The 24,822-nt window shown below is 34.9% G+C and overlaps 1 protein-coding gene across 2 annotated transcripts; it reads right to left on the minus strand.

The window, feature by feature from the left end:
* Positions 1-1,272: 1,272 nt before the first annotated feature.
* Positions 1,273-3,981, minus strand: LOC130717811 (B3 domain-containing transcription factor VRN1-like). Of its 2 annotated transcripts, XM_057568178.1 has the most exons (7): positions 3,831-3,981; positions 3,106-3,571; positions 2,871-3,019; positions 2,521-2,776; positions 2,360-2,437; positions 2,062-2,207; positions 1,273-1,688 (listed from the first exon to the last, which is right to left on the minus strand). In XM_057568178.1, the coding sequence occupies exons 1-7, from the start codon at positions 3,912-3,914 to the stop codon at positions 1,434-1,436; spliced, it is 1,434 nt and encodes a 477-aa protein (XP_057424161.1). In that variant the 5' UTR covers positions 3,915-3,981; the 3' UTR covers positions 1,273-1,433. The 2 variants fall into 2 exon arrangements, with proteins under 2 accessions (XP_057424161.1, XP_057424162.1); XM_057568179.1 differs by lacking the exon at positions 2,360-2,437.
* Positions 3,982-24,822: the final 20,841 nt, after the last annotated feature.

Consider the following 24,822-nt stretch of genomic DNA (forward strand, 5'->3'; position numbering starts at 1 on the left):
AACGACTCCTAAACTAACCTTAAATGCATATGACTATTTGTTGTACATGAGATCTTCACTTTCCAGCCTTTGCTTGATCTTTACCAAAAATTGAGGTACACAAGGTAACCTTTTAGAAAGTTTAGTACTTAAATTTTCATTTTTGTGCAACGTCTTTGGTTGACCTTGTAGAGTAGACTCTTCATTGAACATAAAGTGAATAGGACAAAAGGCTCTTTTCTATGATAGAGGTCATAATCAGATCTCTGACTTGTACTTGATCTAGGTCTTTAGAAGTATTAGATGACGTAAACCTTGGAAATATCCTTTAGTTCTTGAGATGAAGTCTTCACTTATGACATGAAACAAAGTGTGCTTCAATGTGAGACAGGGTCTTCAACATTGGTGCAGGACAAAATCTCCATGACTTGAGTGAGATGAAGTTGTCTGGTCTCTTAGATTGAATCGTGCTTGAATAATTTGTTCCAATAATTGTGGTTTAGTATCTGAAGCCCACAACCACTCTCACTCCTAAAATCATGCATGCAATCACTGAATATGTGGGAGAAGAGAGTAGAGGAGATAGGGGTTTGAACCTTCATCGAACCTTTCAAACCCAGAACATTAAAAGTTCAAACCCTCAAATTCTTTCTTTTAGTGTGCAACAACCTATCATCACCACCCTGCGTCGAAGAAGCTTCCTTGAAGTCTCTTAGAGGAGAATTGAGACACACTTGGGTGGAGGAGAAGCGGGGGTGACGTTTGTGGCCCAGAGAGGAAAATGTGTTTTTGATTAGGCTGCTGGAAAGAGAATCGTTGGTGGGATGAAGGGACCCAGAAGTGAAAATGAGGTTTTCAACAGATTTGATATTTAGAATGTCTAAAAAAAATTTGCAATGACTTAAATCAGGAATAAGGTATATTTCAAAGACCAAAAACATACCACATCCAATGCTAACATGAACTTTCGATTTTGTTGGATGGAAAAGTTAACGTTAAAGATGAAAAACAAAACGTCTGATATTTGAAGATGAAAAACGAAAAAATAATTAAAAAAAAGACTAAAATCAGGTATATTCTAGGGACAAAAACATATTTAAGCCTGTATTTTTTTATATCCAAAATAAATTCTTATTATTTTAATTCATAACATTTTATTTGATAAATGTTTCAAAATTGATATAAATTATGAAAAATTTCATGGTAAAAAAAAAAAGGATACACTAGTCATTTTTTTACACTTAAGGATAAATTTCACACCAAACGTTCTCATCAGCCCATTTTCAACCAATCTTGGGATTAAGAAATCATGTCCATTGCATTTAGAAGCAGAACATACAGGACTAACTGAGTATTTATCAATGTAGACAACATTCAACAAAGGTGTTTAATGTTTTTGTCCATTGCATTTAGAAGCAGTGGTACATTTTTTATGGTACTAACAACTTCAAATATCAGTGACCTCTGTAAATGTGAACATCAAGCACCGGATCTTCCTTATTGATGAGCTCAAAGACACAAGCATCTCCAACTTCCAATTTACTTTTTTTAGCAAATTCGACCCAACCTTTGGACAACCTGCTTGGACCTTTTTTTGGATAACAGGTCAACTTCACAGGACACAATTTCTTTTCGCACTGTAATATTACTGTCTGCTCACTCTGCTGGATGTCATTGAAGTGCTTCCTGATGAAGAGCTTTGGTACGCGCTGCATAAAATTATATTTTTTATCACCACAAGATCAGAGCCTAATAGCTATTAGCTAATCACAGTATAGAACAATAACTTCAGGATTGCTGCTAGCATGATTTGTATGAAGTTAAATTTCCATAAAGATATATGTAATACTATATGTATTTTTTATGGGAATTAGGAGACTATGAGTGTTATGGTGTCTCAGGATGATGGATATCCATTTGTAGTCATGCAAACGGACGTTCCCACGCAATTCAAGACAAAAAAATGAAGGGAACTCTTTTCATGGGTTGAGATAAAAGTCTGTTAATATTGCATCAAGCCAGGATCCAAACATAAATACAAAATACCACACACCTATTTGAATAGCCACTTGATAAACTTACCGGTCTGTAATCTCGGTTCTTATCTGGCGCTATATTGACTATGAAAAAGGGATTGTTTGAGTTGAATTTGTTAGCTTCTTCCAGAGCAGCATTTTTCAAGGGGCAGGGGCTAATTAGCTTTGAAGTTCTTTTAATTGTCTCCGCACCTGTGGTATATATGATAATTAGCTAATGGATGCACTATACAATTTTGAAAAATCTATAGTTGCATTTTCAGTTGAATGAACTTAACCATTTCATAGGGACGAGTAATAAGATAATAATTAACTACCACTTGCTCAGTGGCAAAACAACATACATTTGCTGGTAAGAACATTTTGACTTTCAGTGTACCGGAATCTCCCATAGTTGATATGATTGACTCTATCTCCTTGAACTGATTCCAAGGAAGAAAATTATAACCAAAAATATGCAGGTCAAATGGAATAAAACAGTAAAACAAAAACCAACTTGGATTACCTAGTGATCGAGGCAGCGAATGCGGTTCTTCTGCAAGTGGAAAGATCAATACTTTCAATGAAAGGGGTACACTCTTGTTTAGCTCAAAAAGACATACATCTCCCACCTTCAAATTATTAACTGATGTGAATTTCTTCCACCCAGCATTGAATTTGCCGAGGTTAAAACTAACAGACCAAGTTCTTCCATCCAAGACTTGCAGGAGGACATCCGTTTCATTCTTCAAATATTTTTTTGCAAAGAATGATGGTATATGCTGGATTATACAAGTCAGAAAGCCTAATAAGTTATACTTGTGCATTATATAAAGCTATCTTAATGGATAAAAATGAGGATAAACAAAATCTCACCAAGGAATATCCATTAACATAGGCAGGTTTCATGACAGTCATGAAGGAGGGAAATTTAGATTGGAAGGTTCTGGCTCTGTTCAAAGCTTCAGTGATTTTGGAAGTTAGGTCCTCCCCTTCAAGGCATTCAGTGGTTCTACCGGCATCATCTGAAATGTTGAACACAGTGGTTATTTTACAAAAATATGGCCTCACAGTCTCAACATGATCTATGAAATGAAAAGGATAATCCAACCTTCAATTTTGACTTGTTTAGGTAAGTTGTGCAATTCAGGGCTTTCTCCAACATCTTCACTTGTACTGGTTCTCAATTTCTTGCGTGGTTTAGGACACGACATTGGTGATTTCAGTTTAGTCTTCTTGCAAGGAGGTATCTTATCCAATATCTCAACTGAGTCATCATCAATCTGATCAGGGTTGTGCTCTTCATCTTGATTCTCATGTGAAGGATATCTTATTTCAAGGGTGCTCTTATCAAATATATGTACCCCAAAATGAGAAGTATCCTTGTATTCAAACAACACCATGTGTCCGTGATCAAGGGAGTAATATTTCGCAAAATCTTTCCAACCATTTTGAAACCAAACATCCCCATCAGTTTTACTATGATATATTTTCCAATCAGTTCCATCTGGAGGCTTGAGAAACGTTGGGTTTGCCATATCACCACCATATCTCTTAGTGAAATTGTTTGGAATCCTCTGCACAAAACTTTCCATGAGCATGCATAGCAAAATTCACCAGCACAACAGAAACATGTCCTTATTAACCAATGATGCTGATGATTTCCTAGTTTCTAATCTGTAGTGTGTGGCATCAGTTCCTAACTACTAAAAAATACAAAAAATTTAGACATTCTAAAATTAGGTGTAGTAGATCAACATTTTTAAGTAAAAGGACCAAAGAAAAAAGAAAATGAGCAGAAAGAACTAAAGAGGAGATGAAGAAAAGAATGCTTACAAGCTCTCCAGTTTCAATACTTGTCGTTGTGATGATCTTAAAGAAAAGGATTGGAGAGTGATTATTTGGCATGTTTCGAGTCATGGATGCTGGAACTATAGAAAAGCTCTCTCTCCCTCTCTATGTCCCACAGTTTCAGATAGTGATAGTAACCAAGAAAGTGAGGAAGCTATTGCTTTCACTTTATATTTGATATATGAATGTGATTATGTGGTGTGTTTGTTTAAATCTTAGATAATTAGGGTAAATCTTTTAAAATTTGATTTCAGGATCTGTTTTGGAATTAGGAAACACGTGTCAACAAAAGATAAGTTATCTAATTCTTTTCTAATATATATCTATATAATATACTAAATGAAGGTTTTTTTTAGAAGGTTTTGTCACGTGTCACCCCCATATCATCCAAAAAAAAATATCCAATTTTTGTTTTTCTTACTTATATTTCTTAAAGATTTTGTTTATATATATCCACCGATATACAAATTTTATTTTTCTTAACTTTGAAAAATATTTTATTTTTATCCACCCCATCCATCCAAGATTTTGTTTTTTCTTAACTTTGAATACATATTCAATAATTTTGTTTTTCTTAACATATATTTTTAAAGATTTTTTTTATCCACCCCATCTATCCGTAAAGATTTTATTTTTTCTTAATTTTGAATACATATTCAATATTAAATCTGCATTAAAAAAAATATATCCATCAATATACAAATTTATTTTTCTTAACTTTGAAATACATACAGGTGGCACCCTCATATCATCACAAATTAGTTTTCCAATTTTGTTTATTTTGTCATATTCATTAATTGAAAAAGATATAATAACTAAGGTAATTAGAAACAAAATAACCGAATATTTGAACTGAATATCCATACTAGGGAGAAATAACAACAACTAAAGTAAGTTTAAAAATAAAAAACAACTCGTTCAAAAAAAAAACTAACGTTAAATAAAAACAACAACTACACTAAATAAAATAACGGAATATCTGAACTAAATAACTTTTGGTTACCTTTTTTTTTTGGTACTTTTGGTTACAATCTGAACTAAATATCTAAATTGCCTAGAAATAAAACCGGAAAGAATTCTTAAAAATAATTAAATCATGTAGCGAATAATAATCTAATTAATTATTACAATTTTTTAAAGTTTTTTTAGTAACTTTACTTATCAATCATGGTTATTAATACAATGTTTCTAGGCTGAAAAGTCTAACATTCATTTACTAGTAACTTCAGTACAATCATAATAAGCAATTTGGAATCTCAGGAAGAAATATGCCTACAACAATAATCAAAAGAGCCAAGAGATAGCCTCCACCTCCTTGATTTAATCTTCTATGTTCCATAATTGATCATGGTTTCTGTGAAAATCCCAAATTTGATGATGTTTGCTGCTTGAAACATTATCATGTTCAGAAACAGCCTTCAAAAAAATCACAGCCTTCAAAAAAATCACTAGGAATAGGTAGTAATCTCTCAACCTTAAGGTATAACTGTATTAACTTCTAACTCATACTCAAACATACTCTATTGGACCATTCACCGTTACCATCACATCTACTTTTTTCCCTATAAAGTTTTATTGACTCAGGTTAACACTCACAAAGTGTTGGCACTCACTTTCAAAGTCACTTTGATACTCTTGGTTTAATTTAAACAGGAAACACAGTAGGTAGCTCCTTTTTATATAGGAACCAAATGTTTACAATTTACACTAAAGAAGCTTGTATTTGCTAAGAATTTATCAAAGTTTGTAGAAAAATTCTACTACATGATTTCCAAATCGAATGCCAACACGAAGCATAATCCAACCTATGATAAGCATTCTAAGTTCAGCGAATGCCACATTCAGAGCTGATCGAATGAGAAAGCTAATATCATCAACTAGCAATGTATTAAGAAGATGCCACCAGGGGTGCAATCAAACCAGCAATGCATGAAGAAGAGGTAAATGCTGCCCTGGTTGATGAACTGGAAGTAACTCCTCTTGTTAACCATTACACATGTGTTAGAGAAGTTAATTTTCTGATAAACTACTGTAAAGATTATATTTAATTACTCAACATTTTTCTTTTTCTAGAATATCCTCACACTAGATAGAAAGATTAATCTTCTGAACAATGGATAAGAAAGGAAGAATCGGAGTCTCTCACGTCTCCTCTATAAATCCATCAGCCATTAAGATAGCAGTACATAACATAACTTGTACCCGAATTTGATTCCGGACATTTTCCATCTCAGTTAGAGAACAAGGTTGGATGATTACAAGAATAGGATAACACAATTAGATTTAGAAGAACAGAACCAAATAGCTTATGGGATGCAATTCAATGTGAGGTTATTATTTTACCATAACAACTAGGCATTAGAGATTTTATAAATAAAAACTGGCATGGCCAGGTAATTTTATTGTACTACTGAGATGATATTTTGGAATTGCATCTTAGAGTCAGGGAAGAGGGATTTAAACACTTCAGAATTCAGATTAGAAAATAAACAAGAGGTAGAATGGAAAGTTTCATTCTACGAAGCAGGATGCACTTTCATACAGGACTAACTTAGTATTTGGGACACGCAAACATCAGTGACCAAGAGCTCCAAATATCAGTGAGGCGGACCCAGAAATTTTGTGACACCTGGGCAAAATTTTAGACCGCAAATCCACACATGCCACAATATATAAATAGTTATAAATAAAATAAAAAAGACTCGTCATTTTAATAACAAAAGTATAGCTAACTCGGGTTTCATATCATTTACACATGACAAGTCTAAGAAAACAATATAAGATAAGAAAAATGGAACATACTAATAGTGTCTTAGTTAGTAAAACCATGAGGCAAATAATTTCCTCATCTCTAAAATTTAATGATCTAAAGAAACAACACAGAAAAGCACAATTAGAAATTATGATCAAATTAAAAAAGCACTAAAAACAACACTAATAAATAAAAATGAAAAGGAGACAATCTATATTCACATGATTAGTATATTGGATGTACAAAAAATGGAAGAGAAGAGATCATGGACCACAAGCAATTACCAAATTTTGGACCACAAGCAATTACTAAATTGAATTGAATACATTACACATTATACAATATACATGGCAAATGGCAATTGTTGGCAAGTGGCAAACCGCATCTCATGACTCATGTAATCTGTCTCTCACACTTTTCTAACTTATCCTTCACACACTCACATAGTCACACATGACACATACAATTAATATTTGATTCAAGAATACCAAACCCAACTCACTCACGCATCTCTCACTCTCTGTCTCACTTTTCCCTTTTTTTTTTACCTTTTCTGCCTTAACCTTTCTCTCAGTCTCTCACTCAGTCTCTCTCACCGCTCACCTCCTCTCCTCTGTTCCTCTCGACAACGCCCACGCCACGCCTCACCCACACGACACGCAGGCCGCAACCGCGCCCTCACCCACACCGGCACACGCAGGCCGCAGCCACGCCCACGCCCTCACCACCCACCGCCTCAGGCGGCCCTCACCCACGCCCTCACACCACAGCCCACAGGTCTCACTCACGGCACACCCCCTCACAGAGTCACAATAGGATATTGAGATTTACAGAGCAAATAAGTTTGAAGCTAGGATGGAGAAATCAGAGAGAAAGAGACCTGATTCCTCTAGATTGAAGCTTGAAGAGTAAGAGTACTCAGAGAGAAATGAAGATTGCTGAAGATTGAAGGGAAGCCTGAAGATTGAAGGCTGAAGATTGAAGTCAATTGAAGTCTGAGAAGGAAATTGAAGCGTGATTTGAAGCCTGAAGGGAGAAAGTGAGTAGGAAATTGAGAATAGGGTTTCTATTTTATTATTTTCCCCTTTCTTTTCCCCTTTCTTTTCCCCTTTATAAAATAGTCCTCAATTTTACCCCAACCTTTAAATTTTGCCCTTTTTTATTTTTTTTTGAGGCCCAAAAGATGATGTGGTCCAAAGAAAAAATTTTTTTTTTTGGTCAGAGCTTGGGCATTTGCCCTAGGTAGCCAGGCGCTCAATCCGCAGTGACCTTTGAAGATATGAACTTCAAGCACTGGATTTTCCTCGTCCTTGTTGATGAGCTCAAACACACAAACATCTCCACCTACAAGTTTACTTTCCTTTGCAAATTGTATCCAACCTTTAGACAACTTGCCTGAACCATGTTCCGGATAATATATAAACTCCACAGGCCACAAATTTTCTTCAATCTTTAACTTTATGGTTTGCTTCTTCTCATTCAAGTACTCTCTGATGAAGGAAATGGGTACAGGCTGCACCAAATAATGAGAGATATGAGAAATAATGTGATGGGGGAAAAAGAGTTTTGCAGCTTAATAATCCTTACCGGTCTGTACGCAAGTTTAATGACCGGCTTTAAACTGACAGTGAAAGAGGGATTCTTTGGGGTGTATTTCCGAGCTTCCCCCTGTGCAGTGAAGTGTGGGCCCAGGCTACTTGGCTCCCCACCTGTGGTATATATGGTAACAGAACCACTCAGCTCAGGGATGCACAATTTTGAAAAATCCATATTTGCATTATTACTTGAATAAACTTTACCATTTCAAAGGGAGGAGTAATAAGAAAGGTTATGTTATGAAAACATTGAAAAAAAGGTTGATATGTTATGAAAACATTGAAAAAAAAGGTTATGTTATGAAAACATGGCCTAAAAATCTAAGCTTGATATTACCTTCAACTTGGACTTTCTTACGCTTTCTCAATTCAGGGCTTTTTCCAACATCTTTGCTTTTACCAGTTCTCAATTTCTTGCATGGTCGAGAAAGTGACATTGGTGATTTTGGTTTAGTCTTCTTGGGCAGCAGTATCTCATCACCAATCTGATCAGGGTTGTGCTCTTCACCTTGATTCTCATTTGAAGGATATTCTATTTCAAGGGTACTGTTATCAAATATGTGTACCCCAAAATGAGAAGCATCCTTGAATTCAAACAATACCAAGTGCCCATGATCAAGGGAGTAGTATTTCACAAACTCTTTCCAACCCTTTTGGAACCAAAAATATGAATCATGTTTGCTCCAGTGTATCTCCCAACTAGTGTTATCAGGAGCCTTGAGAAATACTGGGTTTGACATGCCACCACTGTATTTCTTCATGAAACCATTTGGAAGAATCTGCATAGAACTGTATGTTAGCTTGCATCATGAATAAACTCAAAAAGAAAGTAAAATAAAAACCTTAAAATTTCTTTATTTTTTGCAAACAAATTATAAATGGCCCACAACAAGACAGTTATACAGTTGTAAGTTTAGGAAGGAACAAACTTGGTAGAGCTAATGGCACACACAACCATGCTACATTTGTCTGTGACAGAAAGTACTCAAAATAAAATACTAGATATAAGTATCTTAATGATGGTGTCCCTATGAAACAAAAGAGCAGTTCATGAACATGAAGGCAAGGCAGTGGTTGGAATCATGGTCATCCAGAACTTTCCATACTATGGCCTGCTCATACGACACAGGTCGATTCATACTGGATACACATATTCCTGCTGGCAGATATGCAAATCCCTGTTGCATTATCTTTTTTTAAATAATGATACTAAGGATTTCCTGCTATTTCCTAATCACTGCAAATAAATAAAGGAAGGAAATTTATATAAAATTAGGGTCACTTCTTATATAGTGATCACTGAGATAGATAGAATCATCGGGAAGAGCAATTATGTTGCAAAAAGACACATCTAATCAAGAAGAGAAAACTAATTTGGGATGTGTATACTCCTCAACTACTTATCATGTGCAGTGTCTGTGACATTAGTATCTATCTCACAATAAAAATTTCAAAGAAGAAAGAAAATGCACAAAAAGAAAGAGGAGATGAAGAAAAGAATGCTTACAAGCTCTGCAGCTTCAAGACATGGTGGTGTGATGATCCTAAAGAAACGGGTTGCTGAGTTCGGAATTTGCTTGTTACTGAGAGGAAGATATTTTATTTCAAGGGCGTTCTTGTCAAATATACACACCTCAAACTTAGAAGGACCCTTGAATTCAAATAAAACCAAGTGCCAAACCATGTGCCCTTGATCAAGGTAGTAAAGTTTCACAAATTCCTCCCAAACATTTTGTAACCAAATATCTGAATCTTGTTTACTCCAGTTTATCTCCCAACTAATATTATCAAGAGGCTTGAGAAATACTGGATTTGACATATTATCACCACTGTATTTCCTAGTGAAAGCATTTGGCAGTTTCTGCACAAAACAACTTACTATAAGCATGCATATTATTGAAATTCACAAGCTTAACATAAACTTCAAATTTCATTTTTTAAGATCAATGATAGTAATGATGTCCTGATGTTTCCTAATCACTCCAAATATATGAAAGGAAGGAACTTTATTTTAAAATCAGGGCCACTTCTTATATAATGATCACTGAGGCAGATACATTAAATCAAGAAGAGCCTCGTCCCAAATTTCAAAACCAGAAAACAACACAGTGAACTACACCCAGAATTTCTAACACCAAATTCCATCAATCCGAAGATTCAGAAAAAATGGTGTACTCAAACTGCACCCTAACCTACTAGGCTACTACTCAACCCTGCACTACTCAATCACCTCACTCTGAAAGACCCTTCTCCCTTTCAGCTTCAAGAAAGGATCTTTGCTCTCAACAGAGAAAATAGAAAATTCCACATAAACAAACAAAGGAAGAGGAGATGAATAAAAGAATACTTACAAGATTTCCACCTTCAATACTACTTGTGGTGATGATCTTAAAGAATCGGATTGGAGAGTGCTTATCTTGCTTGTTGGATGCCATGGATGTTGAGACTATAGAACTAGAAGCTCTCTCTCTTTCAGTCTCAGACAAGGATTGCAACCAAGAGAATCAGATGGAGACTTGAGATGGGAACACTACACTCTTTCAATGAAATCTTGTCTGGTTTGACATCTTTCAATGACAGTTACTTTGCAAATGCAGCTAGCTAGCTGTGATCAGAAACATGAAAACATGAAGAGGATTTTGGACGAGACAGAATCAACTTTGTTACATTTAGTCATTTTCATGTAATCAGAGAGAGGACTAATAATGTTCAGAAATGTTTGCATGAAGATGGCAAAAAGGTTGGAGTTGCATGAAAGTCGCAAAAAAAGGAGAAATTGACAGAAAGTAACTTCAGCTCTTACTCTCACCAGTGTAATTTTTCAAACGAAGAGCACAAACTAATAAAGAGAGTAATTGCAAAAAACACTTTCATTGTCTCAAACATATATAAATTTTTTATTTTAGTAATTAACTACACATGTATTATGTATGTACAAACGCACTTACATTGTAACAAAAAAAAAAGATTTATAGACACATCAAACTTTGTGGCGGTTTTAGACGCCACAAACGTAATTTAATGTTTATTTCAAGTTGACCACAAAATTCAATAACTTCAAACATAATCATTTTACCCCAAAATAACAAAATTTAAATTTATAATTTTCAAATGAAAGAAACGGTATTTTTAAGAGAGATTTCTGAAAGAAATATTGAACTTGATTTTTTGGAAACGGTATTTTGAATTTTATGAAATTTTTGGATGTTTTTGGATTTTGAAAATAAACGAAAGCATTTTTTTTTGAATTTTTATGGTTGAGATTAAAACATGTATTTGTAACAAAAAAGGAGGAAACTAACTAAAAATATTAATAAGATATAATAAACGGATAAATGAGGACAAATAAATACATGTCTTTCTCTGTTACCAACAAACACAAAACTGAATCCAATTGATAACATCATCACCAAACAAAAATGTTGGTTACCTGTAGAGTGGAAAGAGCACTTGGGTGTCTGAAAAAAGAGAAAATAGGAAGATGTGAAGTTGTAGAGAGGAAGAGGAGATTGGTTACCTGCAGAGTGGAGGAGGAGTAGTGCTTCTTGTTTGAGAGGAAGAGGCTTTGCTTTTGTTCAGAGAAGGTACTAACTAGACGCGTTTAGTTAGTTTGGAGAGTTTGTGTGCTCTTGTTAGTCCCACATGTACACAGTCTTTGCCTGCTGTGCAAATCTGGCTGGCCTTTCCCTGCTTTTTCTCTTTTAAGAAGAGCCAATATTAATATGATGAAAGCTTCCTTGTATCTTGTTGCAGGAGAGATAAGTCTGCATTGAACTAGTATCATGAATGTTGTCAAAATGAAATTCAAGTCTCTTTCATGAATGCATGTACTGCAACAAAACAGGGTTCCATCCCTCCCAATTTCCTCTTCCATGCTCTCTTCTTTTGCTTTGGCTTTCCCACCTTTCTTCCTTTCACCTTTCTTACACATCTGCAACTTGCTCTATTTAGTTCGTATCACCTATCACGTGATGATATAGGCACCTCTTTTCTTTTTGCAGCTCGTTGACCCATTTTTTATTTTTTTGTGTTTGTTTAAACGAGATAATAATAATAATAATAATAATAATAATAATAATAATAATAATAATGGAAGAAGAATTATATATATGTATATATATATATTCACATGAACTAAAACAAAAAATGAGTAAGGTTAAAAACATAAGACAAATAAAATTGGGAGCTTATAATATTATATGTGAATAGTATAAGTGTATAGGTATATGGAATCGCCACCAATTTATTTACGGAAATTGAAACTCTCAAAATGATTAAAAAACGGGTGGTCACAAAGTTTTGAATCCGAGAGAGTCAGGGATAGCACCCGCGCGGGGTGGACATCTTTCCTCAATCCCCGCCTCCATTCCTCGTTGTAGGGTGAATTTTCATCTCATTCTCATTTCCTATTTCTCCACAGATCCCAATGGGGATCCTGAATATATCATTAAATTTTAAATTAAATATATAAAATACATAAATTAATTTAATAAACACAAGTTTTTTTATAGGTAAATGTTAATTGTTAATCAAGTGATAATGCAACTACATTAATATATAACAAAGTTCAAATAAAATTAAATGAAATTCATGAAGTTTAAAAAATATAAAATATAAAACCTAAAGTAAAAAATTCAACTAATCTAAATTGGTTAGTGTAAAACTCAAAATATTTTCCCGAGTATTATAATTCAAAATATTCTCTGGAGCATTGGTCGGGTCATGGATGGTTTGGAGATTACTTTTTGTATTCATCTTGAAAAAATGGTTTGAAGCTTATATTGCCTGTTGCTAGAGGTCATGGATGCTAATACTTTGTGCTCTCTCATCCTCTCTCCCAAATTAATCATGTGCTGTGTTTGGTGACCAAATTAAATGAACCAAATAATAAAAGTAATTTTAAGTTTTTATGTTAATTCACTTAATTGCTTATTTTTCTTGCACAAGTAACAAACATGCATACAAAAAGATAAATTCAATTTATAAAAGTATGTACGCGCGTACTCTGCTACAGTTTACCATCATTTAGTAGGAGCTAAAGTTTCTTTTGGGTGCGTTTACTATGGACTACTTTTTTGTGGTCTATAGTTGCACCACCTCCCCTTTTGACTTGTTATTGCAGGTTTCCCGATTTAAAAAAAATACATATTTATTAATTACAAAATTTAATATAGTTAGTGAATGATTAATATGATTAAATCTAAGTGGATCATCATCTTCAACCTTTCACAATCTCATCCTCTCATCATCCACCCAACCACCACTACCCCCACCCCGCTGCCCAAGCCACAAGATCCAACAACACCATTTTCATCACAGATCATTCATCTTCATCTTCATCATATTCATTACCTTCATCCTCTTCATCTTTAAATCAAAACAATAACCATAAGATATATCCAATCTTGTACATCCATGGTCCTTGAATTTTGTACCGGAACAAAAAATGCTTCAAACGAAGCACACAACTCAATCATTGAAAAAAAACACCATGTTCCCCAACCTCAATTCCATTCTCCAATCTCGTACAGAGACATTCACAAAAAAATGTAAACAAAAACCACTGACCTCCAACCACCATCGCACCACCCCCACCATCACCCCTAACCCCCCTAAACCCAAAAACTGACCCCCACCTTCAACCTGAAACCTATCGCAACCCACCCCCACCTAGAAACCCAACCACAACCAACCCCACCCTCGCCCCCAACCAGAAACCCACCCCCACCGATCGAAACCCAGATCGCAACCCATCCTCACCCAAAAACCCACCCCCACCCATAAATTGAGGTGACAAACCCCATCCATAACCAAAGAGAAGATGAAGAAGAGGAAGAGGAGAGGAGAAACCTTGCGATCAGATCTGGGCAAGAAGAAGCACCACCAAAACCCAGCACCCAGTCTTCCACCGCATCTCCGTCACGAGCTCGTCACCTCTCCTTAGTCACCAAACCACCAACACGTTTGCAAATCGATTAAATGTGCAAAGCACCACCAACAAGTTTCAAATCGATTAAATGTGCAAAGCCCTGATTATCCCACTGACCCACGAAGCAAAAAACCCATATCTAAATCCAGCAACACGTTTCTGTTGTCTTCTGCTCGCAGTTGGTGCAGGAATGGACCTCTATGGCGGCGGGATTTAGGATGTGACACCCGGGGTCGACGAGGGCGGGAAGTGATCGTCGGTGCAGTGAGGCACGGACAAGGAGTGGCTCCTGGTAGGCTTCTACGCGAAGGGGCACATTAATGAATTGATCTCGCACCCGAACAAGAGGTATTCCGAGAGTGTATAGGTGTGAGACTATACAGTTAAGGAGGGCATAAAAGATTTGATTGGTACTACTCATAACAACAAGATGCATCTTCTTTTCGGGAGCCCAACTCATAAAAACATCAAGGTTAAGTGTGCTTGCCTTGGAGAAATATTATGATGAGTGACCTCTTGGGAAGTTTTCCTGGGAAGTGTGTGAGTGAGGAAAAAGCGCACTGAAAGACTCGTGTTGTTACTGTGAGACCAGTCGTCAGATCGGGATGTTACAAATGGTATCAGAGCCAACCTCTCCCAGTACGGTGTGGTTCGAGGACGAACCAAGCGGAAGCTGGTGGGCATGTGACACCCGAGGTCGACGAGGGCGGGGAGTGATCGCCTTTGATTGGTACTACTCATAACAACAAGATGCATCTTCTTTTCGGGAGCCCAACTCATAAAGACTTAAAGGTTAAGTGTACTTGCCTTGGAGCAATATTATGATGGGTGACCTCTTGGGAAGTTTTCCCGGGAAGTGCGTGAGTGAGGACAAAAGCGCACTGAAAAGACTCGTGTTGTTACCATGAGGCCAGTCGTCAGATCGGGATGTTACACGGATCATCATGATATGAAAAAAAAGCATGAAAAAAAGTGAAGGGCCACTTTTAGTTCTCAGTTTGTAAAAGTGTCTAGTGTTTTTGGATAGGTGCACCTGAATAATCTTATCTATAAACACTACAAAGGAAGTAGCTAAAATCTACTGTTCACTTTGAGAGTTACTTTGAGAGTTTTATTCGGTGTGTCAAGGTCCACGGTAAGGCTACTTTTGGTTCCTTTTTGTTTTTGTTCTTTTTTTGATAAGCTGGTTCCTTTTTTTTTTTGGTACATCGGAAAGATAAATTGCACCCGCCAGGAATCGATTCCTGGACCTCCCCCTACCCAACCCATATGTCCCCCATCTCCTACCACTTGAGCTATCCTACGGGGACAGCCGGTTCCTTTTTGATGCTTTTCCGATTACAATTGCACCAAATTTATTACTTTTTTATTTATGTATAAAGCAAATAAAAAAGGTAGGTACTCAGCCTCTCTCCTCTCTTCAGAACATCCTCAACCCTGGCAACTGCCGCGAGCTCCGCTGCGAGCACCACCATCGCAGACAACCCAGTTCAGCCTCTATTCTTCACTCTCTATCGTGCATCCCTTTCAACAGCCGCAAGCATCCCCTTCCTTTCTTCTCCGGCGAGCTCGCAATCTCCGACGACACAACCACCGCAAATCCCAGTTTTTTGACAGGTTAAAAACCATGTCCTCCTTTTTCTGATTTTTTTTTTTTTGTGTGCCTTTTTTCTACTTTTCTGAACACAGACTGTAAGTGAAAACTTTTCAACATCTAATTTCACTTTTCTGCACCAATTCAATTTAGGAGTATACTTTCCATCACTTTTTCTGGCCAGCACCCTATATAAGGCACTCCAATTGAGATTTTTGTGGCACACACTCATACCACACATGAAAATGAGGAGAGTTTGTATGACGCTGGAGTCAAGGGAAGAAGGTTGCTCTGGAGATTCACAGCGAGGTGGGAGGCTGAAGTGAGACCAGGAACATGAGTGAGATTGTCTATTTTTCCCCTTCTTTTATTTTGAGATCATTTCTAACCAACCGTTTGGGTTTGAACTGCACTTCCCCTTCTGTTTCTGCTGTGATATGGAACTAATTATCCCTTTCCTTGACGTTTGGTTTATATACATGATCTCTATTTCTGCACTTATAATAGATAATATATTTTACTATCTCTTTGTTTAATTTCACCAATTGCTTTCATGCACCTCAGTATTGACATTATCATTTGTTTGTTCTTGAAATTGTACGTAACTGAAATTGGTTGTGTATGCATTATTAGCATGTTCTAATGGATCTAAGGAGGCTTCTTAATCAATCACTGGAACTCTTATAGTTTTACTGTTATTCAATCTCAAGGGTGTTATTCATTGATTAGTTTATATAGTAGATATTTAAGTTACTTTCTAACTGTTTGGGAATGAGATTACCAGGTAATGTGTTTGTTTGCGCTGATTTTACAAGACACTGCATGAACCATGGTGCCATAGGCATGGCTAAAAAAGTAAGTTATGACAATATTCAGCTATTGAGTACTTATTTTAATTATAATTAGATATGACTTTGTTGCTTTATATTGATTATATGATAAGGTGGTGTTTGTCGTAAGAATCCAATTTTAGTTTTGACCCTTTTGATGAGACAGTTTATTATTCGGGTTATGTGTGCATATTGTAATTTGGTCTAAATTGTTTCTTCTCGCTTGTGTAGTGAGTGACAAACAAAAGTTATTGAATCATTCCATGTTTGTTCCCTGATGCTTTCATCTCTTCTTGCTTGTGGGGCTTTTGTAATTTTGCTGCTATGTATGATGGGGATGTCGCAAGAGTTCTGTTTCATTTCTGACTTCTTTGACACTTTACCCTATATTCTGCTAAATAGGATGCAATGGTGACTAACTAATTATGACAAAGTGATCCACTAGATCCTAAATATTTTTACTCTTTCGACTACTAATGGTCTTAAATACCTATGAATTCTGACCAATATCAATTTTTATGAAGACTACATGTATTTAATTTATAAGTACTGTATTTGCAATTGTAACAGCAAGGCTCTGCCATGACATAATTTTAGTTCTACTTCAAAACTTAACAGTAATCTTATGATTGTAGTATGCTTTTTTTTAATGTGGAGCACTATTGTGTTCATTTTCGTTTTCATGAAATAATTATTCATTTTCATAATGTTACTTGACACACTACTTGAATCTCAGTAGTTTCAATAGTTTTGGAAACTATTTCACACTTATTTCATGTTGCCAATAAGTCTCCTACTATTTAAGTTCCTTTCTGAAATTATATTACCAGCATAATGATATATTATTACATCGTGTTGCACATTTGCATTTGACATGTAGTTGAGATTTTGTAGTTGGTTCTTCATGGCATTGGTGTTGGTTCGCCATAATAGACATTGGATAAAATTCAAGGGTATCCAAAGCTCATACACCCAAGGTAACAGTTTTTTCATTTTTCTATTACGCATACTTAAAAAACATTAAATAATATCAAGTTATGGTTATTATACTCTGTTTAATCTAAGACATGCTCCCTTAAATATTTTGGGTCCTCAACAAAGAGAAGCATCTATCACTCGCACTTATTTGGTTTAAACTCTCTTTAAGTATCAAAACCTTATTTTATGGTCCTCGAAAATCACCATCAATGTGTTCCAACTTCCAAGAGATCCTTCATACTTTTCTTTGTGTGTTTTCTCTTTCCAATTGTTTAGTTTTTCCATCCTGAAACTGATTTTGAAGTTTTATTTTCCCCCTATAATTTTATGATCTTGGCGTCATCTAATTATGCTTTTTTTTTGTTTTGAACTAATTTTATTGATTTTTTTGGCATTTGGATGAAAACATTTATTTTAATGATTATGCATGCTTTCACAATTTTTTACTTTTTTTCTTCATGGTCTTATATTTCTCATGAACTACCTTCAACTACACCTCTTCTCTCCCACTCCATGTTCTGTTCATTTACCTTACAAGGGAGAAATGGGCTGCAATGAGCTTTTAATGATACCAACTACCAAGTGTATTCTGCTTTTGATATGTAGTTGAGATTTTGTAGTTGGATTTTTGTATGAATTTGGGATGGATCAAATGTCTTAGTAGTAGAAATAGGTATTCTTGTCTTGGCGAAAATTGTATGTTTAGTAGGATTTTTTAATTTTCTGATATATCATGTTCCTTTTTGGCAGCTCCAACATGGTTTGACTATCAATGGGTGGCTGAGACTGGTGTTCTAACACATTTTGGTCAGGCTGCATAATTCCCTGCGTTTTGCTTTCATTTTGTCTGTTAAATGTGGCAGATTGTATGGACAATAAATTGAGTGACGAACAAGTTTTGTTTTTTTCTGCTTCAACTGGCAGTAGGTAAGAATAGTTCCCATCTCTCCTTTACAAGTTTGAAATCTTTTAGTCATTTTCTTTTTTTCTTCTCTTATCCCATACCACTTAACAACTTCTTAGCAATTTGCAGAGCTTTGAAGTATCTCACTTCCAAATTCTGTCTTGGTTGGATTTGCATCGTTGAATCAGGTATGTATTGTAGTTGATTTCCTTTTTGTGGTTCTAACATTTATCACCACATGCAAGAGATTGCCCACAAAGTGATTGCACAAACAACTTTTAGTTTGTAGTTACTTTAAAATTACAAACTCACCCGCGCACATAATGTGGTTCTGATTTTGGTGTCATTCTTATATATGAGAATGATGTTGAGTTTTTGCCTCATCTTTTAATTATGGTTCTGCCGGGATAGATTGTTATCAATTATTCGTCTCTTTCATTGTCACAGGTAGTTTTTCCGAAATTCTAGCGTGAGGGTTCCAAATATAATTGATGGAAGGAAAGCCTCTCGAAGTCATATATTTGAGTACCCACCTAGCTTCCTCAGCGGTTGACTCACACAGCTTCCGTCATAGTTCTCTTTACTTTCAGTAATTTATGTTATACCTTTGTCTCTCCCGTCAACCAATATTTTATGCAGAAATTATGTATGTGTATTATGTCCCTGATAAGGTGCTGGTCATTTGTAGAGTTCAATAAAACTTAAGCCTCTTAAAGCTGTTTGTTTTCATGACAAGGTTTCTCTTTTATATATTTATTTTTTCATTATCTTTGAACTACTCATATTTAATAATTGGTACAAATTCTCTTTCTATGCTCTTATAATCTAGATTACTCGACCCTTCTTCTTAAAAGGCACTTTTGTTTACATATGTTTTATTTAACATATAACTAACTTGTCAAATTCAAGGATACTAATATATTCTTGGATGCATCAAAATATCATCCAAATGATCGACCTCCACCTCACTACTTTCTTCTATTGAAACTTGGGACAATATCTTTTATCATGATTGGTGGTTTGATTGTCTAAATAGATCTATTTTATGTTCTATATATTTCAGCTACATACTAGACAGGGTTCCCCGAATTAGAAGCTGACATGCAGATGAAACTGTTTGGATTAATCAGTTGTCAACACATGACTGCTTTGCTTATGGCAGTTCATTTGGCTTTTGGTGATGTCAACATTGAGATTATTGATAAACTCATTTCTCTTCCATATATGTTGAAATGACCTTGAAGTTGATGGAGCACTTAGGAGTCTCTGTGGAACACACAACTTATTGCTTTTGTCCAAACTACGTTTTTGAAGATCACTAATGCAAAACCAAACTCTTTCTATGAATAATATTCATGTGAGGAACCACAGTGTAATGATGCCTTTTACTTTGAAATAATTATTTAGTTCTATGCAACTACCAAATCTAAAATGTAGCGGCCAATCATTCAATATGTTTCTAGAAAAATAGATAACCTTTAATTACTTAGGAGTCTCTGTGGAACACACAACTTATTGCTTTTGTCCAAACTACGTTTTTGAAGATCACTAATGCAAAACCAAACTCTTTCTATGAATAATAGTCATGTGAGGAACCACAGTGTAATGATGCCTCTTACTTTGAAATAATTATTTAGTTCTATGCAACTACCAAATCTAAAATGTAGCGGCCAATCATTCAATATGTTTTACTGTCATTCAATCTCAAGGGTGTTATTCATTGATTAGTTTATATAGTAGATATTTAAGTTACTTTCTAACTGTTTGGGAATGAGATTACCAGGTAATGTGTTTGTTTGCGCTGATTTTACAAGACACTGCATGAACCATGGTGCCATAGGCATGGCTAAAAAAGTAAGTTATGACAATATTCAGCTATTGAGTACTTATTTTAATTATAATTAGATATGACTTTGTTGCTTTATATTGATTATATGATAAGGTGGTGTTTGTCGTAAGAATCCAATTTTAGTTTTGACCCTTTTGATGAGACAGTTTATTATCCGGGTTATGTGTGCATATTGTAATTTGGTCTAAATTGTTTCTTCTCGCTTGTGTAGTGAGTGACAAACAAAAGTTATTGAATCATTCCATGTTTGTTCCCTGATGCTTTCATCTCTTCTTGCTTGTGGGGCTTTTGTAATTTTGCTGCTATGTATGATGGGGATGTCGCAAGAGTTCTGTTTCATTTCTGACTTCTTTGACACTTTACCCTATATTCTGCTAAATAGGATGCAATGGTGACTAACTAATTATGACAAAGTGATCCACTAGATCCAAAATATTTTTACTCTTTCGACTACTAATGGTCTTAAATACCTATGAATTCTGACCAATATCAATTTTTATGAAGACTACATGTATTTAATTTATAAGTACTGTATTTGCAATTGTAACAGCAAGGCTCTGCCATGACATAATTTTAGTTCTACTTCAAAACTTAACAGTAATCTTATGATTGTAGTATGCTTTTTTTTTAATGTGGAGCACTATTGTGTTCATTTTCGTTTTCATGAAATAATTATTCATTTTCATAATGTTACTTGACACACTACTTGAATCTCAGTAGTTTCAATAGTTTTGGAAACTATTTCACACTTATTTCATGTTGCCAATAAGTCTCCTACTATTTAAGTTCCTTTCTGAAATTATATTACCATCATAATGATATATTATTACATCGTGTTGCACATTTGCATTTGACATGTAGTTGAGATTTTGTAGTTGGCTCTTCATGGCATTGGTGTTGGTTCGCCATAATAGACATTGGATAAAATTCAAGGGTATCCAAAGCTCATACACCCAAGGTAACAGTTTTTTCATTTTTCTATTACGCATACTTAAAAAACATTAAATAATATCAAGTTATGGTTATTATACTCTGTTTAATCTAAGACATGCTCCCTTAAATATTTTGGGTCCTCAACAAAGAGAAGCATCTATCACTCGCACTTATTTGGTTTAAACTCTCTTTAAGTATCAAAACCTTATTTTATGGTCCTCGAAAATCACCATCAATGTGTTCCAACTTCCAAGAGATCCTTCATACTTTTCTTTGTGTGTTTTCTCTTTCCAATTGTTTAGTTTTTCCATCCTGAAACTGATTTTGAAGTTTTATTTTCCCCCTATAATTTTATGATCTTGGCGTCATCTAATTATGCTTTTTTTTTGTTTTGAACTAATTTTATTGATTTTTTTGGCATTTGGATGAAAACATTTATTTTAATGATTATGCATGCTTTCACAATTTTTTACTTTTTTTCTTCATGGTCTTATATTTCTCATGAACTACCTTCAACTACACCTCTTCTCTCCCACTCCATGTTCTGTTCATTTACCTTACAAGGGAGAAATGGGCTGCAATGAGCTTTTAATGATACCAACTACCAAGTGTATTCTGCTTTTGATATGTAGTTGAGATTTTGTAGTTGGATTTTTGTATGAATTTGGGATGGATCAAATGTCTTAGTAGTAGAAATAGGTATTCTTGTCTTGGCGAAAATTGTATGTTTAGTAGGATTTTTTAATTTTCTGATATATCATGTTCCTTTTTGGCAGCTCCAACATGGTTTGACTATCAATGGGTGGCTGAGACTGGTGTTCTAACACATTTTGGTCAGGCTGCATAATTCCCTGCGTTTTGCTTTCATTTTGTCTGTTAAATGTGGCAGATTGTATGGACAATAAATTGAGTGACGAACAAGTTTTGTTTTTTTCTGCTTCAACTGGCAGTAGGTAAGAATAGTTCCCATCTCTCCTTTACAAGTTTGAAATCTTTTAGTCATTTTCTTTTTTTCTTCTCTTATCCCATACCACTTAACAACTTCTTAGCAATTTGCAGAGCTTTGAAGTATCTCACTTCCAAATTCTGTCTTGGTTGGATTTGCATCGTTGAATCAGGTATGTATTGTAGTTGATTTCCTTTTTGTGGTTCTAACATTTATCACCACATGCAAGAGATTGCCCACAAAGTGATTGCACAAACAACTTTTAGTTTGTAGTTACTTTAAAATTACAAACTCACCCGCGCACATAATGTGGTTCTGATTTTGGTGTCATTCTTATATATGAGAATGATGTTGAGTTTTTGCCTCATCTTTTAATTATGGTTCTGCCGGGATAGATTGTTATCAATTATTCGTCTCTTTCATTGTCACAGGTAGTTTTTCCGAAATTCTAGCGTGAGGGTTCCAAATATAATTGATGGAAGGAAAGCCTCTCGAAGTCATATATTTGAGTACCCACCTAGCTTCCTCAGCGGTTGACTCACACAGCTTCCGTCATAGTTCTCTTTACTTTCAGTAATTTATGTTATACCTTTGTCTCTCCCGTCAACCAATATTTTATGCAGAAATTATGTATGTGTATTATGTCCCTGATAAGGTGCTGGTCATTTGTAGAGTTCAATAAAACTTAAGCCTCTTAAAGCTGTTTGTTTTCATGACAAGGTTTCTCTTTTATATATTTATTTTTTCATTATCTTTGAACTACTCATATTTAATAATTGGTACAAATTCTCTTTCTATGCTCTTATAATCTAGATTACTCGACCCTTCTTCTTAAAAGGCACTTTTGTTTACATATGTTTTATTTAACATATAACTAACTTGTCAAATTCAAGGATACTAATATATTCTTGGATGCATCAAAATATCATCCAAATGATCGACCTCCACCTCACTACTTTCTTCTATTGAAACTTGGGACAATATCTTTTATCATGATTGGTGGTTTGATTGTCTAAATAGATCTATTTTATGTTCTATATATTTCAGCTACATACTAGACAGGGTTCCCCGAATTAGAAGCTGACATGCAGATGAAACTGTTTGGATTAATCAGTTGTCAACACATGACTGCTTTGCTTATGGCAGTTCATTTGGCTTTTGGTGATGTCAACATTGAGATTATTGATAAACTCATTTCTCTTCCATATATGTTGAAATGACCTTGAAGTTGATGGAGCACTTAGGAGTCTCTGTGGAACACACAACTTATTGCTTTTGTCCAAACTACGTTTTTGAAGATCACTAATGCAAAACCAAACTCTTTCTATGAATAATATTCATGTGAGGAACCACAGTGTAATGATGCCTTTTACTTTGAAATAATTATTTAGTTCTATGCAACTACCAAATCTAAAATGTAGCGGCCAATCATTCAATATGTTTCTAGAAAAATAGATAACCTTTAATTACTTAGGAGTCTCTGTGGAACACACAACTTATTGCTTTTGTCCAAACTACGTTTTTGAAGATCACTAATGCAAAACCAAACTCTTTCTATGAATAATAGTCATGTGAGGAACCACAGTGTAATGATGCCTCTTACTTTGAAATAATTATTTAGTTCTATGCAACTACCAAATCTAAAATGTAGCGGCCAATCATTCAATATGTTTTACTGTCATTCAATCTCAAGGGTGTTATTCATTGATTAGTTTATATAGTAGATATTTAAGTTACTTTCTAACTGTTTGGGAATGAGATTACCAGGTAATGTGTTTGTTTGCGCTGATTTTACAAGACACTGCATGAACCATGGTGCCATAGGCATGGCTAAAAAAGTAAGTTATGACAATATTCAGCTATTGAGTACTTATTTTAATTATAATTAGATATGACTTTGTTGCTTTATATTGATTATATGATAAGGTGGTGTTTGTCGTAAGAATCCAATTTTAGTTTTGACCCTTTTGATGAGACAGTTTATTATTCGGGTTATGTGTGCATATTGTAATTTGGTCTAAATTGTTTCTTCTCGCTTGTGTAGTGAGTGACAAACAAAAGTTATTGAATCATTCCATGTTTGTTCCCTGATGCTTTCATCTCTTCTTGCTTGTGGGGCTTTTGTAATTTTGCTGCTATGTATGATGGGGATGTCGCAAGAGTTCTGTTTCATTTCTGACTTCTTTGACACTTTACCCTATATTCTGCTAAATAGGATGCAATGGTGACTAACTAATTATGACAAAGTGATCCACTAGATCCTAAATATTTTTACTCTTTCGACTACTAATGGTCTTAAATACCTATGAATTCTGACCAATATCAATTTTTATGAAGACTACATGTATTTAATTTATAAGTACTGTATTTGCAATTGTAACAGCAAGGCTCTGCCATGACATAATTTTAGTTCTACTTCAAAACTTAACAGTAATCTTATGATTGTAGTATGCTTTTTTTTTAATGTGGAGCACTATTGTGTTCATTTTCGTTTTCATGAAATAATTATTCATTTTCATAATGTTACTTGACACACTACTTGAATCTCAGTAGTTTCAATAGTTTTGGAAACTATTTCACACTTATTTCATGTTGCCAATAAGTCTCCTACTATTTAAGTTCCTTTCTGAAATTATATTACCATCATAATGATATATTATTACATCG

This window comes from Lotus japonicus, chromosome 5 (assembly GCF_012489685.1).
Source record: "Lotus japonicus ecotype B-129 chromosome 5, LjGifu_v1.2".
NCBI classification, from domain to species: domain Eukaryota; kingdom Viridiplantae; phylum Streptophyta; class Magnoliopsida; order Fabales; family Fabaceae; genus Lotus; species Lotus japonicus.

What these genes read in the sequence shown, in the direction of transcription:
- LOC130717811 (XM_057568178.1), bottom strand. Translation starts at nt 3,914, where the DNA reads ATGACTCGAAACATGCCAAATAATCACTCTCCAATCCTTTTCTTTAAG. An exon ending in TAAACAAGTCAAAATTGAAG is followed by an intron (nt 3,020 to 3,105) that starts GTTGGATTATCC and finishes TCAACATTTCAG; the next exon opens with ATGATGCCGGTAGAACCACT. An exon ending in AAATGTTCTTACCAGCAAAT is followed by an intron (nt 2,208 to 2,359) that starts GTATGTTGTTTT and finishes TATATACCACAG; the next exon opens with GTGCGGAGACAATTAAAAGA.